Source organism: Macrobrachium nipponense, chromosome 24 (assembly GCF_015104395.2).
Source record: "Macrobrachium nipponense isolate FS-2020 chromosome 24, ASM1510439v2, whole genome shotgun sequence".
Classification (NCBI taxonomy): Eukaryota; Metazoa; Arthropoda; class Malacostraca; order Decapoda; family Palaemonidae; genus Macrobrachium; species Macrobrachium nipponense.
This window is the reverse complement of record NC_061091.1, coordinates 4,092,556-4,112,622: the sequence shown is the minus strand read 5'-3', so window position 1 is coordinate 4,112,622 and position 20,067 is coordinate 4,092,556. Positions and strand designations below refer to the sequence as shown.

Genomic DNA, 20,067 nt, shown 5'->3' with positions numbered 1-20,067 from the left:
ATATTGTTATTTTTATAATAAAAGAAAAATATCTCACTATCGTTGTGCGTCATCTCCAAATCCAACCCACCACCACCCAACCCCCCTCAGATAAGCAACTTCGGTTTCCCACTGCGGTTTCTGAAGTTATGAGATTAGGCCTAAGGTTGTTCCCAGTATCTCAAAAACTACTAATTTTCTAACCGAAGTGAATGTCAGAATCGTTAAAAACAACATCCTAACATAGGAAAATCATACTTTCACCCTAGAATGAGTTTTGGAGTCTTTCAGATAGTTAATTTTGGAATTCATTCGAGGCTTTAGAGATATATGGGACTTACAAGAGCCACGAGTTCATCGTACCCAGTAGAAATATCGCTTTGAGTAGCGTAAAAAAAAATCGTGTACCTATTTGCCGAGGATGTCCTCTTTCTACAGAATGCTAAGTTTGATGAAAGTTTACATATATACTGGGAGGTCGAGTAGTCGGTGGTTTTTCATTAGGCAAAGTTGAACTTTTCGTCCTGGTAATCATTGGGATAGGGAGATGGCAGGATCTCTTAATAACTGGAGAGATTTTTGATAAATATTCATGGATGGTTTTGAAAGTCATGTTCTGGCTATGTCAAGTGCTTTATTTTTTATTATTTATAAACGCGAGTTTAGCGGCACATTCTTGATTAAATAGGTGCCTTTCTACAGTTGATTAGAGTTTTACAGATACTATTGGAGCATTATTTATACCACTTTTCTTTAATCGATAGACGAAAATGATCCAAATTCTGATATATTGTATCATAAATTTATAGAGTCTTAAGGAGAGCATTGTAGTTCGTATGTTAGTGGATGTTGCCTATTTTTAGTTTAAATAACCTTCGAAATTGTGTCGAGTCGTCTTTGGTGTAACTTTAGAACTGAATTAATAAAGCCCTTTTCGTTCCTTTTACTGTACCTCCTTTCATATTCTCCTTTTTTCCATCTACTTTCCACCCTCTTCCTAACAATTGATTCATAGCCCAACTGCTTTGAGGTTTTCCCCGTGTTCCACGTTTCAAACCATTTTACTGTCGGTTTCAGTTTCAGCGCTGAATGTCCTCGTAGGTCCCAGTGCTTGGCCTTTGTCTTAAATTCTTTATTCAGTTCAGTTAATATAAGAAAATCTTCTTAACCTTAACCTAGCATCCACGTCTGTTTCGACCAATCTCCATCTCCACACCAAGGTAACAATTTCGGTCTTGTTTTAAGTTAACATAAGAGTGGACGCAGAAGTGGAAAAAAAATAGCATTTAGTGGTTCAGTTTTACGTTTATGAAAAGCTGTCTGTGTCTGAAAAGTCAACAGACGTTTTGTGGAGGAGTTGATGCAGTGGGACTATACTCAGTTTTTTTTTTTTACCATCTGTCCATCCGCCTGTGGTGTTTGCGCATGGTAACACTGCGTCTCGGGCTTTAAATAATATCATATTTCGAATATTAACGGTGTAATTCGCATACAGTAAATTATTAAAACTTTTGAGTTGCAAATGTACACCCAGATATCCTTTTATTTACCTAAAACTAAGCGTAACTATTTAAAGCCCGGGACGCAGTGTTACCATGCGAAAACACCACAGGCGGATGGACAGATGAAAAAAAAAACAGAGTATAGTTTCTTCACTGTTGTGATTTGAGAGATGGCACTTCCAAAGGTCTCTAAAGTGTTTTGGTGGTTCCCTAGGGGTAAAGGATCCCAAGGTCTAGAGACGGTTCTCTTGGAAACATTTGCGTGGTTCTCCGTCATTCTCGGTTATTTTTAGCGGGCGGGGCAGTATGTGCTCCGCCTTGCACCTTCTCACGCCTAGGATAAACACCCTGGCTGCCGCAGCAGCTTGCTGGCAGTTTAGTTCTCACAATATAAAACTATTGCGTCGGCTTTCTCTTTCCTGCCGCCCTCAGGTCTTAAATACTACAGAGGCTAGAGGGCTGCAAATTGTCGCGTTGATCGTCCATCCTCCAATCGTCAAACACACTAAATTACAGCCCGGTAGCCTGAGTAGTTTTTAGTTTATTTATGCAAGGTTACAGTTAGCCATAATCCCGCGTCTGGCAACGATATAGGCCAAGCCACCATCGGGTCGTGGTTGAAGTTTCATATGCCGTGGTTCATACATTGTACCAAGAACAACCGCTGCAAAGCGCATTTCGCCAGACTGAAAAAATTAAATGTAGTGTGTGTCGGTGGTTTGTGGTGATGGGGGAGATTCTAGCCGGAGGGGTTGTGGGGTGGGGACTGAAACAAAGCAAGCCTTTCATGATTAGATGGCAGTGATTCGCTAGGCGGTAATTTAGCAGTTGAATACCTAGACCGAGGGTGAGTCATAGTCGTTGGTTAGTACTATCACGGACCCGTAAAATGGACAATCTCCTTGATTGTGGGCCACAGTTGGCTAAACGGACCTTCAGAGGTTTCCGCGGGTCACTGTTATGGGTATCTGGACTCTGGGTTGTTCTTTAGCGCAACATTTTGTTGTTGAAAAATGAAACTGTGGCTGAGATTGTTCGGAGACGTGTGTATATGAAATATGGCTACGTTCCACACGAAAAGAGGTGATATTATGATCCCGCCCGTGTGCAGTTTCGTCATCAACACGAAGGGATTATTTTACTGAGAAAGGAAGTGTTGTTGTAGTAACAGGAGTCATGTAGTGGGTTGTTTGGCCTATGTAGTACCTCCACCGAATAATTAAACACTCTTGGATAGGTGTAGCGCGTGCATGAACTCGATAGTTCAAATCACTCGAGGTGATAGAAAGCGTCTTTACTGAAAGAATAAAATTACTTTTAACTAGAAATTAAAGAAAGCTTTGTCTAGGCGATAAAGGCCTAATTGTAAGGAGGTTCTTGGTATCTAGGCCTTAGAATAATAAAATGACTGAGCTACATCAAGGCATTGTAAAATATGGGAGAAAAATCATTGTTGTAGATACCCAGGGACTCATTTCCGATCTGTTCTTTGCAATGCCAGATAACACTTGAGAATTATAAAAATAATAAGCATAGACTCATGTTATATAATACTGTATATATGCTCTACTAAAGTTGCATTTTGAACTGGAGTTAAACCTCATTCCCCAGTGCTTACATTGTTATTAAATTTCATATATATATATATATATATATATATATATATATATATATATATTGTGTGTGTGTGTGTGTATATATATATTATATATATATATATATGATAATTATCACAATCGAACCGTGATCCCATTTATATATCAATTCAAGCTACAAATGTCCTTTAATATCTAAATTCACTTTACCTCCCAAATGATATATTTTCATATATGTACCGAAGGGGAATTTTTTAGTGATAATAATTTCGTCCCCCATGGGATCGAACCACCGTCCAAGTGGACGGGGACGAAATCAGGACAGTCAGTGACGCTATCCAATCAGCCAACAGAGACACTATAAGTTCATATCGATTCTGACCTTACAAATCACCCTCGATCTCGGTGCTTTCGTAATTAGAATCGATATGTAGCTTGAATTGATATATATATTAAATAATATATATATATAATATATATATATAATAATATAATATATATATTTATATAATTTTATTGTAAGTATGTATTTATATATATAGTATAATTATATTAAATATTAATATATTATTATATATATAATATATATATATATATATATACCCGTTAATATATTTATATATATATATATATAGTATGTATATATATTTATATATATATATGTGTATATATATATATATATATATATATATATATATATATATAGATAATTATTCATTCATTCATTCTATACGAAATGATACCTTAATTAAAAGAGAGAGAGAGAGAGGCAGGCGTGTAGTGGGCGGACGTGTTTGTTGGACTCGTGATGCTGCATATTTGAGCGAACCAAATGTATCGTTTTCTGTTTCTTTGGAACCGGTTGTTTTGCAGATGAAAAAAAAAAAACAAACGGCGGTAGAAAATAAAAGAGTATCAGTTGACGCTTTAAGATAGCCTGCAAAAGGGAAACAATTCTTTTATCATTTGACAATCCAATGGTAATACCAAGAGAATGAAGTGGCGCCCTGTTTAGACCGAGACGGTCGTATCCATTAGTGACTGAATATAAAGATGTGGAAAATGTGGTTCTTTCGATGAGGGAGTAAATAGAGATGTTGACAATGAATTTTGACTATAAAACACTAAATGCAGATTGAGACAGAGAGAGAGAGAAATGTTGACAATGAATTTTGACAATAAAACACTAAATGCAAATTCAGAGAGAGAGAGAGAGAGAGAGAGAGATGTTGACAATGAATTTTGACTGACTATAAAACACTAAATGCAGATTGAGAGAGAGAGAGAGATGTTGACAATGAACAAATGCAGATTGAGAGAGAGAGAGACGAGAGAGAGAGACAGAGAGAGAGAGAGAGAGGTTGACACGAATTTTGACTATAAAAACACAAATGCATTTTGAGACGAGAGAGGGATGGTTGGACAATCGAATTTTGACTATAAAAACAAAACTTGAAATTAAAACAATAAAATACAGATTTTGAGAGGAGAGAGAGAGAGAGAGAGGAAGAGAGGCAGGAGAGGTTGGACAGTGAATTTTGCTATCTTTTGACTATAAAACACTTAAATTAAAACACTAAATACAGATAGAGAGAGAGAGAGAGAGAGAGAGAGAGAGAGAGGCTGACAGTGAATTTTGTCTATTTGACTATAAAACATTAAATGCAGATTGAGAGAGAGAGAGATGTTGACAATGAACAAATGCAGATTGAGAGAGAGAGAGAGAGAGATGTTGACAATGAATTTTGACTAGAAACACTTAAATGCTAGGTTGAGAGAGAGAGAGAGAGCGAGAGGAGAGGAGCGAGAATAGAACAAAGGTTGACAATTAATTTTGACTTAGAAAACCTAATGCAATTTTTGAGGTAAGAGAGAGATGGTTGTACAATTGAATTTTTTTTGACTATAAAACACTTAAAGAAAACACTAAATACACGATTAGAGAGAGAGAGAGAGAGAGAGAGAGAGGCTGACAGTGAATTTTGTCTATTTGACTATAAAACATTAAATGCAGATTGAGAGAGAGAGAGATGTTGACAATGAACAAATGCAGATTGAGAGAGAGAGAGAGAGAGATGTTGACAATGAATTTTGACTATAAAACACTAAATGTAGGTTGAGAGAGAGAGAGAGAGAGAGGAGAGAGAGAGAGAGAGGTTCTGGAGAGAGAAGAGAGAAGAGAGAGAGAGAGATGTGGACAATGAATTTTGACTATAAAACACTAAATACAGATTAAGAGAGATGTTGACAATTAATTTTGACTGCAAAACACTAAATGCAGATTGACAGAGAGAGATGTTGACAATGAAGTTTGACTATAAAACACTAAATGTAGACTGAGAGAGAGAGAGAGAGAGAGAGAGAGAGAGAGATATGGACAATGAATTTTAACTATAAAAAACTAATGAAGATGATAACTGCTCCTGTTGTAGTCGAAAGTTAAAATAGTCTGTACTGTCTTCGTTGCACCAACTGTTTGTCAGAGCTAGAATAATGCATGAAATGTGTTGTCACGACACAACCAATCAACCAAAACTGATGTCCAAAATATTTAAACGATTTGAACCCACAAGATTGTACTATATTTTCCCCCTTTAATGTCAATATTGGAAATGTAAAGTATTTCAAGATAAATATATTTTCCGAGTCATGGTAGTGGATTTGACAATCTCTCTCTCTCTCTCTCTCTCTCTCTCTCTTCTCTCTCTCTCTCTCTGTCTGTCTGTCTCTCTCTCTCTCTCTCGTACAAAGGTCTCTAGAAATAATGTTTGAAGTCACTCATATCCCCGAACACTTGGCAGAGCCGAACTGCTTCTTCATACGATGTCGGTTCAGGGAAGCGGAAGAATTTGATTACACCATTCTTGCATAAAAGTTACAAGAACGGAGGAAGCTATAACCATTATTCTGTTATTTTTAGTACTACCTTGTTTCTACGAGGGGCATACCGTGCATATATGATGGATTTTGTTTCTTGTTCGTAATCATTATTACTCTGAACATCATACATTCTCCGTTTCCAAGGTTGACCGGGAGTTGCCAAGTCTAGTATTATTATTATATTATTATTAATAGATTTCCAGGAATCCAGGTGCTGCAGTAAATGAATGGCTTCCATTCTTGGGCAGATAAGAACGAATGACGTCAGAACTGGAGAAAATGCTAAAGGAGATTGCAGTGAGCGTTAGGAATAAGCAGTAATAAAACAGCCTTCGAATAACGGTCTAGACCGAAAGCAGTTGATCATGATTTTAGACCAACGACGCAGAGATAGGCTGACTAGCAATGAATAATAACGCAAAATCTTAACATAAAGGTTTAACATTGAGGACAAACTTGTCCCCCGTCATAGGAAGCAACGAGAAACGAACAGACACACACCTGGTCATGTTGAACCATACAATCAACAGTTCGGCCAACTTGCCAATCAGTAACGGCCGTTTCAATGGACAATAACCTACCTTACCACCTGAGCTCTTAAGTCTAACGCTCCCTGTGAACTGAGTTTTCATTTAATTTTTTTACTGATTTTTTTTTTTTTTTACTCGAGGTAATCGGATAAACGAAGTCTGTGCTCCTGGAATTTTAAAAGCTTTTGATTACAATAGAAAAGTTGAGAGAATAGAAGTATTACATTTATATACATATATTCATACGAATACATTTCGATATATACATAAGATATATATAATATATATCTATATATATATAATATATATATATATATAATAAAATGTGTATCTATATGTGTATATAAAGATAAAAACGCATATAAAAACAATGTATATATATTGCAACCATATATGTTTCGGATATACTATGGTTGCAACGTGTATACAGTGTTTAATGAGCGGTTTTTATGTAAATAGTGTACCGTTGGATCACGTTAAATTGCCGCGTATAAAATTCTGTCACTCTTTGTGAAATCGAATAGAATAACCCTAATCTCTTCAATTTTATGGTTTTCCATCTCGTCGGTGTCCATGGGATCAAAGCAAACCTTTATATAGACCACGCCTAATGGGAATATGGTTGCCATGGTAACCATGACGCTCTCCGTCGGGTTAATCGCTTAGTTCGAATGCATGACTCAGTCATACAGGCGTTTTTGTGAAACTTTTTTTAGCACGTGGATGACTGTATTGTCTAAATTCTAGCTGACAGCGATGGTGATTGTTATCTTGATTTTCAAAATAACAGTTGTCTGGGAAATAAGACTAGTAAATGGGTAAACGCAAGTCCGTGGCCACATCCGAGCGAAGGCGTTCGGACAGTGCGTGTGTATTTGTGTTCCTCAGTTGGGAAAGCTCATCCATTCGCTAAGGTAAGGTCTTATCAGCTATTAATAAATGGTAAAACATTCACTAGGTTTTGTACCTCTTTAGCCGTATCTGCTGATAGAGAGAGAACGTGGCGGCTGCAGTCTATATACGATATTATAGGATATTTGTGTACAAAACTCCTATAGAATTGACAGAATAGTCTTTCGTGTTTGGTTCTGTACGTATTTTATTTAAAAAATTAATGACGATTCTAGATCAAATTCCTTGAGCTTTTCATGTGTATGAATGGAAGAAATTATACAGTTTCAAAAGTTAATTGAAAGCGAGCAGAGACTGAATGAAGTTTAAATTTTCGTGTCCCTAGTAGTCGATCACATAGTACCACACTGATAGCTTCGGGTATCTTCTTCTTTGGCGAGATTGGAGAGAAGGGCAGTTAGGGGATCCCATCTAAATGGACGGCAGAGGGAGGAGTATGCGAGTTGGAAGGGAAAGCGGAGGGGATATTTTGGGTATACAGATGAGATGGAGGTAGAGCAAACCCATTTCCGTTGTTGAGAAAAGAGCCAGTGGGCCCACCCTAATGTAAATTGAAAAGGGACGTCATGTTGGGAAGTGGTGCGTACGGGAAGGGCAAAGGGTTGGGTCGACTCTTAGGCTCATTTTTATTCTATTTCGTTTCATTATTATTATTTTTTTAGGGAAACATGTCAGCGGAAATGTACTCGCTAATCCTTAAGATCAGGATGCAAGGATAAGTTATTGCAAGTTAAAGTAGATTCACAGGATTGTAGGAACAGAAAGGACGAACTGATCGATGTCATTCTTTCCCGTAGGATTTTTGAAGGGTAAGTCTAAAAATGGTAACGGCTGGTTCAGCAGTTGGGAAGACAGGGGAAGGAAGTATAAAATCGGTGTACAAAGGTATTATTCACTTACGCTCGTGTGTCTGAGAGAGAGAGAGAGCGCTAAGGAACAAGACACGAGTTCTAAGGCGCGTGTGGCGAAAAGGCTGAGGACGACAGATTTCTTACGTAAGAGGCGAGCAGCACATTTCATTTCTAAACTCCATTTAAAATTTCATAGCAAGGCACCTACGGTATTTGCAAAGCTCATTTTAGATTCCATCATCGCGACACCTGACGTTGTGTCCCTCTAGGCCCCAACGTTGCTCTGGCTGACAACGACTTCATTTTCGTGATCTCGGGGAAAGTCTAGACTCTAGACTCCATAGACGTTTGCTTTCACTGTTGCGATCTCTCCATAGGCCTAGACCTGTTTGCTTGAATTTATAATTTTGAAAATCTGGACACGAAATCATCCAGAACTGACATTTGAATACCAGATTAAGTGAAGCATTCTATTAGGAAACCAGAAATGAAAAATAGCGCCGTTTGACAATACGGAACCGTCGTAAAATTAAATCATTATATTGTTGCCTAGGAAAAGTCATACCCATAAATACGACGACAAATCCGGTAAATAGGCGAATTAGGTCAACTCACCAGAGAGAGAGATATAATACCTATATATAATATACAATAGGCAGTACTTTTTATAGGGGCTCTTAAAGCTCTATTTTGAAAGCGGAAACAGCTGGTGCAAGCGTTGCGAAGGAGTAGTTAGTGAAGCTTAAATATAACGAGCATGAAGTTAAAATTAGATCCGTGCGTGGGTGTTGAGAGAGAGAGAGAGAGAGAGAGAGAGAGAGAGAGAGAGAGAGAGAGAGAGAGAGAGAGAGAGAGACGGGGTAGGTAAATAAAAAAAAAAAAAAACTGTTTGCTAAACTAAGGGCACAGAATTAGCTCTATTTTGGGAGATTGAAATAGACGAAATTAGAAAACTTAATCTTTAAATACGCTCAGAATAGTTTACTCTCTCTGTTGAGAGAGAAAGGTAAAGTTGTTGATTTTAAAACCAGCCACTCGGAAGAGAACTATTTATTTGTTAAGGATAGAGAGAGATATTTGTTAAGGAGAGAGAGAGAGAGAGAGAGAGAGAGCTTAAAACGTGTTAAACAAGGAAAAAGAACTGTAGCCATACTAAAGAAACAAACCAACGTGGGACCAGTCTCTAATAAAAAGGTAGCCCAACAGCGAGCGCCCTTCTTCCCAAGTTTCGCTGAGAAAACAGACATTCTGAGAATAGAAGAAAGGAGTCTCCTCTCTCTCTCTCTCTCTCTCTCTCTCTCTCTCTCTGCCGACTTGTTCTATAGAATAGGGAAGTGAATGGTTGTACGAAGGAACGACAATGGACGATGATGCCCTCCGAGAATGGTTTCAGTTCGTCAGCTCGAAAGATCAGCATCAGGGGGGGGGGGGGGGGGGGGGGGGGGATCTTTCCTGGATAGTGAGCGCCCCCCCCCCCCCCACCCCCCCCCCCCCACCCCCCAACGGTTTTAACCCGGTATGTATCTACCTTTGTGGCGTGTTTAGTACTATAACTCCGTTGGGGATTTTTCTTAAGCCGTTATGTATATACCTTTGTAACGTGTTTAGTACTACAATCCTGTTGGGGACGACAGTAGGAGCTTCAACAAAAGACTGTCAATATCCTAAAGGTAGTGACGCCCCAGAAATATTAGTCCTAGAATTTCTCCTAGGGAACCGCCTCCAAGACATATTAGTCCTAGATAACGACCGCCAAGACATATTAGTCCTAGAGAACCACCTCCCAAGACATATTAGTCCTAGAGAACCACCCCTAAGACATATTAGTCCTAGAGAACCACCTCTCAAGACATATTAGTCCTAGAGAACCACCTCCCAGGACATGTTAGTCCTAGGGAGCCACCCCTAAGAAGTATTAGTCCTAGAGAACCACCTCTCAAGACATATTAGTCCTAGAGAACCGCCCTCAAGACATATTAGTCCTAGAGAACCACCCCCAAGACATATTAGTCCTAGAGAACCGCCTCTCAAGACATATTAGTCCTAGAGAACCACCCGCCAAGAAATATTAGTCCTAGAGGCTCACCCCTAGAGGGGGTGATCCTCTAGGATGCTTGCACATATTTTTCCCGTTGTCTTCTCCTCTTGATGTCCTCTCATCTCATCACTTGTTCCTGAATCCTCCTCCTCCTCCTCCTACTCTTAAACACTCAGAAGTCATTAAAAAACGACCCGTAACCCCGTTTCAGAGCCCGGAGGGCACGCCACCACCATCATGGACCAGGGCGGCGTGAGGATGATAGGGCTAAGGAAGCCCGGAGGGCGCCCTGCTACTGCGCCCAGGCTGGGAGACACTCCGAAGGATCCTCCGGGGATATACGACGTGCCTCTCATGAAGAGGCAGACGCTTCCTCCTCCTGAGAAGGTATGGTTCTAGTTTTTGTTTTTACATTTGCTATATATATATGTGTGTGTGTGTACATATGATGACATACTGATGGTGTCTGTTGGCAGGTGCTGGTAGTAGCCAGGGACAGCGTGAGGCAGATCCGATGCCGCAGTGCCCCAGCGCCCCCGGGGGTCATTCTGTCTCAGTCACAGCTCCAGGCCATCAAAGACGCAGCTGCCCAGGTGAGTAGGTGGTTACCTTAAAACTAAATATTCTAGTTAATGCCACAATCAGTTCTGGACTTCGGAACTCTCTTTCGTAGCTTTTGTTTTTTTTACGAACAGACCAACAACCCTTCATGTGGTAGATTATGTCGCCTCTTTGGGTACTAAACAGCCGCCCCCGCCCCCACCTTTTTTTGGGGGGGTGGGGGAGGGAAGAAGTGGGTTGCGGTGTCCTGGACCAAACTAAGACAATAGTTCGCATGTCCATTTGACCTATAAAAATTTTCGGGGTGGAAGTTTGCGGTTCGAGGCCAGTGTTCCAATTTTCATATTCCGCTCTCTCTCTCTCTCTCTCTCTCTCTCTCTCTCTCTCTCTCTCTCTCTTGAACATGAAGGAGTGGTTTGCAAATTAATGGTAGCTTTTACTATCAACAACAACAATAATAATAATAATAATAATAATAATAATAATAATAATAATAATGATAATAATAATAATGCTACCACTTAAGGTCCCCAGCTTCATTCGATGGTATGAGACTGACTTGTCTTTGGATTACTTATATTCTCTGATTAATTGAATTGATCTTGTTTCTTCTTTGCTTCGAAATACACCTTTGGGTATTGTTGGCAGGCCTTGGGTTATTGACAAATCTTTGGTTGTTGACAGGTCTTGGGTTGTTGACAAATCTTTGGTTGTTGGGAGGTCTTGGGTTATTGACAAATCTTTGGTTGTTGGAAGGTCTTGGGTTATTACAAATCTTTGGTTGTTGGAAGGTCTTGGGTTATTGACAAATCTTTGGTTGTTGGAAGGTCTTGGGTTATTACAAATCTTTGGTTGTTGGAAGGTCTTGGGTTATTGACAAATCTTTGGTTGTTGGGAGGTCTTGGGTTGTTGACAAATCTTGGGTTGTTGGAAGGTCTTGGGTTATTGACAAATCTTGGGTTGTTGGAAGGTCTTGGGTTATTGACAAATCTTTGGTTGTTGGAAGGTCTTGGGTTATTGACAAATCTTTGGTTGTTGGAAGGTCTTGGGTTATTGACAAATCTTGGTTGTTGCAGTCTTGGGTTATTGACAATCTTGTTGGAAGTCTTGGGTTATTGACAAATCTTTGGTTGTTGGAAGGTCTTGGGTTATTACAAATCTTTGGTTGTTGGAAGGTCTTGGGTTATTGACAATCTTTGGTTGTTGGAAGGTCTTGGGTTATTGACAAATCTTTGGTTGTTGAAACAAGGTCTTGGTTTTTTTATTGACAAATCTTTTGGTTGTTGAGGTCTTTTTTGACAATCTTTGGTTGTTGGGAGGTCTTGGGTTATTGACAAATCTTTGGTTGTTGGAAGGTCTTGGGTTATTGACAAATTATTGGGTAGTTGGAACAAATCTTTGGTTGTTGACTTAGGTCTTGGGCTTGTTGACAAATCTTGGGTTGTTGGAAGGTCTTTTGTTGACAAATCTTTGTTGGTTGGGAAGGTCTTGGGTTATTGACACAATCTTTGGTTGTTGGAAGTCTTGTTTGGTTATTGGAATCTTGGTTGTTGGACAAGTTTTTTTTGCTCTTTGGTTATTGAAACAATCTTGGGTCTTGTTAGGAAGGTCTTGGGTTATTGACAAATCTTGGTTGTTGGAAGTCTTGGGTTATTGACAATCTTGGTTGTTGGAAGGTCTTGGATTATTGACAAATCTTTGGTTGTTGGAAGGTCTTGGGTTATTGACAAATCTTTGGTTGTTGGAAGGTCTTGGGTTATTGACAAATCTTTGGTTGTTGGAAGGTCTTGGGTTATTGACAAATCTTTGGTTGTTGGAAGGTCTTGGGTTATTGACAAATCTTTGGTTGTTGAGAGGTCTTGGGTTATTGACAAATCTTTGGTTGGTTGGAAGTCTTGGGTTGTTGACAAATCTTTGGTTGGTTGGAAGTCTTGGGTTATTGACAAATCTTTGGTTGTTGGAAGGTCTTGGGTTATTGACAAATCTTGGGTTGTTGGAAGGTCTTGGGTTATTGACAAATCTTGGGTTGTTGGAAGGTCTTGGGTTATTGACAAATCTTGGGTTGTTGGAAGGTCTTGGGTTATTGAAAATCTTTGGTTGTTGCAATCTTTGGTTGTTGGAAGGTCTTGGGTTTATTGACAAATCTTTTGGTTGTTGGAAGGTCTTGGGTTACTGACAAATCTTTGGTTGTTGAGGTCTTGGGTTATTGCCTCTTTGGTGTTGGATGGGTCTTGGATTGACAATCTTGGTTTTTGGGAAGGTCTTGGGTTATTTGACAATCTTTGGTTGTTGGAAGGTCCTTGGGTTATTGACAAATCTTGGGTTGTTGGAAGGTTCTTGGGATTGACATCTTTGGTTGTTGGACAAAGGTCTTGGGTTATTGACAAAATCCTTGTTGGAAGGTCTTGGGTTATTGACAAAATCTTTGTTGGAAGGTCTTGGTTATTGACAAATCTTGGGTTTGTTGAGGTCTTGGGTTATTGACAATCTTTGGTTGTTGGAAGGTCTTGGTTATTGACAAATCTTTTTGTTGGAAGGTCTTGGGTTATTGCAAATCTTTTGGGGTTTGTTTTGAACATGTCTTGGGTTATTGGACAATCTTTGGTTGTTGGAAGGTCTTGGGTTATTGACAAATCTTTGGTTGTTGGGAGGTCTTGGATTATTGACAAATCTTTGGGTTGGAAGGTCTTGGGTTATTGGGGGGGGGGGACAAATCTTTTGGTTGTTGGGTAAGGTCTTGGGTTATTACAAATCTTGGGTTTGTTGGAAAAGGTCCTTGGGTTATTGACAAATCTTTGGTGTTGACAGGTCTTTGGGTTATTGACAAATCTTTGGTTGTTGGGAAGGTCTTGGGTTATTGACAATCTTTTGGGTTGTTGGAGGTCTTGGGTTTTATGAACAAATCTTTGGTTTGTTGGAGGTTCTTGGGTTATTAACAAATCTTTGGGTTGTTGGAAGAATTTCTTGGGTTGTTGACAAATCTTTGGTTGGTTGGAAGTCTTGGGTTGTTGACAAATCTTTGGTTGGTTGGAAGTCTTGGGTTGTTGACAAATCTTTGGTTGGTTGGAAGTCTTGGGTTTTTTGCACATCTTTGGTTGTTGGAAGGTCTTGGGTTGACAAATTCTTTGGTTGTTGGAAGGTCTTGGGTTATTTGGACAAATCTTTGGTTGTTAGGAAGGTCTTGGGTTATTGACAAATCTTTGGTTGTGGAAGGTATTGGTTTATTGACAAAATCTTGTTTGTTTGGAAAGGTCCTTGTTATTGACAAATCTTTGGTTGGTTGGAAGTCTTGGGTTATTGACAAATCTTTGGTTGGTTGGAAGTCTTGGGTTATTGACAAATCTTTGGTTGTTGGGAGGTCTTGGGTTATTGACAAATCTTTTGGTTGTTGACAGGTCTTGGTTATTGACAAATGGGTTTGGGGTTTTTGGGAAAGGTCTTGGTTATTGACAAATCTTTGGTTGTTGGAAGGTCTTGGGTTTTGCAAATCTTTTTTGGGCTTTGGTTGTTAGCAAAGGGGTTCTTTGTTTGTCTTGGGTTTTTTTTTTATTTTGGAAAAACACGGAAATCTTATTGTTTTTTCTTGGGTTTTTGTTGACAGGTCTTGGGTTATTGACCAAATTCCTTTGGTTTGTTGACGGTCTTGGGGTTGACCAAATCTTGTTGGAACGGGAGGTCTTTGGTTGTTATTGAGCAAATCTTTGGTTGTTGGACCAAGAATTATAGGTCTTGGGTATTTGACAAATCTTTGTTGTTAGGGGAAGGGTCTTGGTTATTGACAAATCTTTGTTGTTGGAAGGTCTTGGGTTATTGACAAATCTTTGGTTGTTGGATGTCTTGAGGCCTTTATTGGGACAAAATCTTTGGTTGTTGGAAGGTCTTGGGTTATTGACAATCTTGGTTGTTGGAAGGTCTTGGGTTATTTGACAAATCTTTGGGTTTTGTTGGAAGGTCTTGGTTATTGACAAAATCTTTGGTTGTTGGAAGTCTTGGTTATTGACAAATCTTGGTTGTTTGGAAGGTCTTGGGTTATTGACAATCTTGGGTTTTGGAAAGGTCTTGGGTTGTTGACAAATCTTGGGGGTTTTTGTTGAGGAAGGTCTTGGGTTATTGACAATCTTTGGTTGGTGGAAGGTCTTGGGTTTTATTGACAATCTTGGGTTGTTGGAAGGTCTTGGTTATTGACAAATCTTTGGTTGTTGGCAGTCTTGGGTTATTGACGAAATCTTTGGTTGTTTGAAAGGGTCTTGGTTATTGACAAATCTTTGTTGTTGGAAGGTCTTGGGTTATTGACAAATCTTTTGGGTTGTTGGAAGGTCTTGGGTTATTGACAAATCTTTGGTTGTTGAAGGTTCTTTGGTTTATTGACAAATCTTTGGTTGTTGGGATTCTTTGGCTTGACAAATCTGTTGTTGGAAGTCTTGGTTATTGGAACAAATCTTGGTTGTTGGAAGGTCTTGGGTTATTGACAAATCTTTGGTTTTGGTTTGGAGTCTTTGGGTTTTTAATTTTGACAAATTGTTTTTTTCAGGTCTTGGGTTATTGACAAATCTTTGTTGTTTGGAAGGTCTTGGTTATTGAACAAATCTTTGGTTGGTTGGGATGGGTCTTGGGTTTATTGCAAATCTTGGGTTGTTGGAAGGTCTTGGGGTTTATTGACGGAAATTCTTTGGTTGTTGACAGGTCTTGGGTTTATTAACATCTTTGTTGTTGGAAGGTCTTGGGTTATTGACAAATCTTTGTTGTTGGGATTCTTGGTTATTGACAAATCTTGGGTTGTTGGAGGTCTTGGGTTTATTGACAAATCTTTGGTTTTTGGTTGGTCTTGGGTTATTTGCCAAATCTTTGGTTTTGACAGGTCTTGGGTTTATTGACAAATCTTGGTTGTTGAAGGTCTTGGTTTATTGACAAATCTTTGGTTGTTGGAAGGTCTTGGGTTATGACAAATCTTGGTGTTGGAAGGTCTTGGATTAATTGACAAATCTTTGGTTTTTGGAAGGAGGTCTTGGGTTATTGACAAATCTTTGGTTGTTGGATGTCTTGGTTTTACACCAATTCTTGGGTTTGTTGGAAGGTCTTTGGGTTATTGACAATCTGGGGTGTTGGAATTCTTGGGTTTATTGGACAAATCTTGGGTTTGTTGGAAGGTCTTGGTTTATTTCAATCTTGGGTTGTTTGGAGGTCTTGGGTTATGACAAATCTTGGGTTGTTTGGAGGTCTTGGGTTATTGACAAATCTTGGGTTGTTTGGAAGGTCTTGGTTATTGACAAAATCTTGGTTTGTTGGAAGGTCTTGGGTTGTTGGCAGGTCTTGGGTTATTGACAAACTCTTGGGTTGTTTTGGAGGTCTTGGGTTGTTGGCAGGTCTTGGGTTATTGACAAATCTTGGGTTGTTTTGGAGGTTTGGGTGTTGGGAAGTCTTTGGGTATTGACCAAATCTTGGGTTGTTTGGCAGGTCTTGGGTTTTGACAAAATCTTGGGTTGGGTTTGGAAGGTTCTTGGGTTGACACATCTTGGGTTGTTGGAATTGTCTTGGTTATTGAAAATCTTTGGGTTTGTTGGAAGGTCTGGGTTATTGACAAAATCTTGGTTGTTTTGGAGGTCTTGGGTTGGAAGGTCCTTGGGTTTATTGACAAATCTTTGGGTTGTTGGCAGGTCTTGGGTTGCAAATCTTGGTTGTTTTGGAGGTCTTGGGTTGTTGAAGGTCCTTGGGTTATTGACAAATCTTGGGTTGTTGGCAGGTCTTGGGTTATTGACCAAATCTTTGGTTGTTTGGAAGGTTCTTGGGTTTTGACAAATCGGGTTGTTGGGCAGGTCTTGGGTTATTGGGAACAAATCTTTTGGTTGTTTTGGAGGTCTGGGGTTGTTGGAAGGTCTTGGGTTATTGACAAATCTTGGGTTGTTTGGCCAGGTCTTGGGTTATTACATTTTGGTTTGTTGAAAGGTCTTGGGTTAATTGACAAATCTTGGTTGTTGGCAGTCTTGGGTTATTGACAAAACTTTTGGTTGTTTTGGAGGTCTTGGGTTGTTGTGGTGTCTTGGTTTATTGACAAATCTTGGGTTGTTGGCAGTCTTGGTTATTGACAAATCTTTGGTTGTGGAGGTCTTGGGTTTTTTGGAAGGTCCTTGGGTTTATTTGACAAAATCTTGGGTGTTTTTAGGTCTTGGGTTGTTGGAAGGTCTTGGGTTATTGACAAATTCTTGGGGTTGTTTGGGAGGTCTTGGGTTTGTTGGAAGTCTTGGTTTATTGAACAAATCTTGGGTTGTTGGCAGGTCTTGGGTTATTGCAAAATCTTTGGTTGTTTTGGAGGCTTCTTGGGTTTTGGAGGTCCTTGGTTATTGACAAATCTTGGGTTGTTTTGATTGGTCTTTGGTTTTTGGGAGGTCTTGGGTTATTGACAAATCTTTGGTTGTTGGACGGTCTTTTGGTTATTGACAAATCTTGGTTGTTGGCAGGTCTTGGGTTATTGACAAATCTTTGGGTTTGTTGGAAGGTCTTGGTTACAAAATCCTTTGGTTGTTGAGGGTCTTGGTTATTGACAAATCTTTGGTTGTTGGAAGGTCTTGGGTTATGACAAATCTTTGGGTTGTTTTTTGGAAGGTCTTGGGTTATTGACAAATCTTTGGTTGTTGGAAGGTCTTGGTTATTGACTTTGGGTTGTTGGGAAGGTCATTGGGTTTATTGACAAATCTTGGTGTTTTGGAAAGGTCTTGGGTTGAACAAATCTTTGGTTGTTGGAAGGTCTTGGGTTATTGACAAATCTTGGTTGTTGGAAGGTCTTTGGGTTTTGACCAAATCTTTGGTTGTTGGGCAGGTCTTGGTTAGACAAATCTTTGGTTGTTTGGAAGGGTCCTTTGTTATTTCACAAATCTTTGGTTGGTTGGAAGTCTTGGGTTGTTGACAAATCTTTGGTTGGTTGGAAGTCTTGGGTTATTGACAAATCTTTGGTTGGTTGGAAGTCTTGGGTTATTGACAAATCTCTGTTGGAGGTCTTGGGTTTTGACAAATCTTGGGGTTGTTGGAAGGAAGGTCTTGGGTTATTTTGACAAATCTTGGGTTTTTGGAAGGTCTTGGGTTATTGAACAAATCTTGGTTTTTGGAAGTCTTGGGTTATTGACAATCTTGGGTTTGTTTAGGTCTTGGGTTTGTTGGCAGTCTTGGTTATTGACAAATCTTGGGTTGTTGGCAGGTCTTGGGTTATTGACAAATCTTGGTTGTTGGAAGGGTCTTGGGTTTATTGAACAAATCTTTGTTTTTTTTTGTTGGAAGGTCTTGGTTATTGACAAATCTTGGGTTTGTTTGGAGGTCTTGGTTTTGTGGAGGTCTTGGGTTATTGACAATCTTGGTTGGCAGTCTTGGGTTTTAGACAAATCTTTGGTTGTTGGAAGGTCTTGGGTTATTGACAAATCTTGGGTTGTTGGCAGGTTCTTGGTTATTGACAAATCTTTTGGTTTGTTGGAAGGGTCCTTGGGTTATTGACAAAATTGGGTTGGGTTTTTGGCGGTCTTGGGTTATTGACAAATCTTTGGTTGTTGGGAGGTCTTGGGTTATTGACAAATCTTGGGTTGTTGGCAGGTCTTGGGTTATTGACAAATCTTGGGTTGTTGGGAGGTCTTGGGTTATTGAAAATCTTGGGTTGTTGGCAGGGCTTGGGTTTATTGACAAATCTTGGTTGTTTGCAGGTTCTTTTGGGTTATTGACAAGACCTGGGGTGTTGGAAGTTTTCTTTTTGGGTTATTGACAGATCTTGGGGTTGTTGGAAGGTCTTGGGTTTTGACAGATCTTGGGTTGGAAGGTCTTGGGTTATTGAACGATCTTGGGTTGTTGGAAGGTCTTGGGTTATTGACAAATCTTGAGTTGTTGAAAGGTCTTGGTTATTGCAAATCTTGAGTTGTTGGAAGGTCTTGGGTAATTGACAAATATTTGGTTGTTGACAGGTCTTGGGTTATTGACAAATCTTTGGTTGTTGGGAGGTCTCGGGTTGTTAGATGGACTTCAGCCTAAATTCTATATTCTTTCGTTTAAGTCGTCTAATATTTATCACTCTTTACACATGATGTTTTTATTTGTGGATATCGATCGCTTCCCCATTTTCCATTGCTCGCTTTCAAGACATTTTCATAACCTCTTCTCCAGGTGAGCGAGGAGAGCCGCCTGAAACAACTGCAGAAGGCGAGGGAGGCAGCCAGGGCGGCCCTGGAGGAGAAGGAGAAGAGGAGGATACTGCACGACCAGATGGAAGCTCGCTACCGCAGGAGGAGGTACCAGGAGGATCTCAAGAGTCTTCAGATGTGGCCCCCTGGAAAGGCAGAGGAGAAGGTTGGTCTCCGTCAGGATAATTCTCTCTCTCTCTCTCTCTCTCTCTCTCTCTCTCTCTCTCTGTGGTTGTACTTATACATATAAAAAAGAGAGTAATAGTAGTGCAGAAGATAAGAGGCAATTTGAAAAGCTATTAGATATGCTACTAGAATACAACATTCAACAAATAAATCACCTGCCAACAAGAAAGGAAAATACTTTAGACCTAGTATTTGTAAACGAGATGAATTATGTTAAAGAAATAATAGTTTATAATGCGAGTATTTCAGATCATAATGTCATAGAATTAACAGGTTTCATTCCAAAGCAAGTGAAAATAGAGATAAGCAAGAAATGAAAAGTGGGAAGGATATGGAAAATACAACTTCTACAGTAAAAAATATAAATGGTCAGAAATTAATGAAGAATTAAACAAAGATTGGGATAACATTTTCGTTAAGTGATGACATAAGGGTAAATACGGAGATATTATATAAAATATTGGAGAAAATAGTGGATAAATATATACCGAAGAAGAAAAGTAAACATCATTCATGCATACCAAGAGACAGAAGGATCTTGTTCCAGAAAATCAGAAAGTGGAAAAAAGGTCTTGCAAAAGAAAAAAATGCATGGAAAGTTATAGAACTAAAAAGTAAGATAGAAAATGCAGAACAAAAGATTATACAATCAAAAGAAAATGAAAACGGGACTTGGAAGAAAAAACCCTATTAAATATCAAAGCAAAAACCCCAAAACTATTATACTCATATGCGAAGAAGATGAATAAAAGAAGAATAGAAATAGGCCCTCTGAGAATTGAAGGGAGATTAACGAATGAAAAAAAAAGGAAAATTTGCAACATACTGGCAGAACGTATAAGAGAGAATTCACCCCTAGAATAGATAATGAAGATAATGA

General features: G+C 39.2%; 1 protein-coding gene across 1 annotated transcript in view; it reads left to right on the top strand.

Annotated features, from left to right (window-relative positions):
* Positions 1-7,373: 7,373 nt before the first annotated feature.
* Positions 7,374-20,067, top strand: part of LOC135205739 (cilia- and flagella-associated protein 45-like) — a gene marked incomplete at its 3' end in the record, with an annotated part of 38,003 nt that continues 25,309 nt past the window's right edge. Inside the window, 4 exon segments of the mRNA XM_064236832.1 lie at positions 7,374-7,400; positions 10,499-10,674; positions 10,764-10,880; positions 18,985-19,167. Of these exon segments, the coding sequence (XP_064092902.1) occupies positions 10,525-10,674; positions 10,764-10,880; positions 18,985-19,167 (450 nt within the window).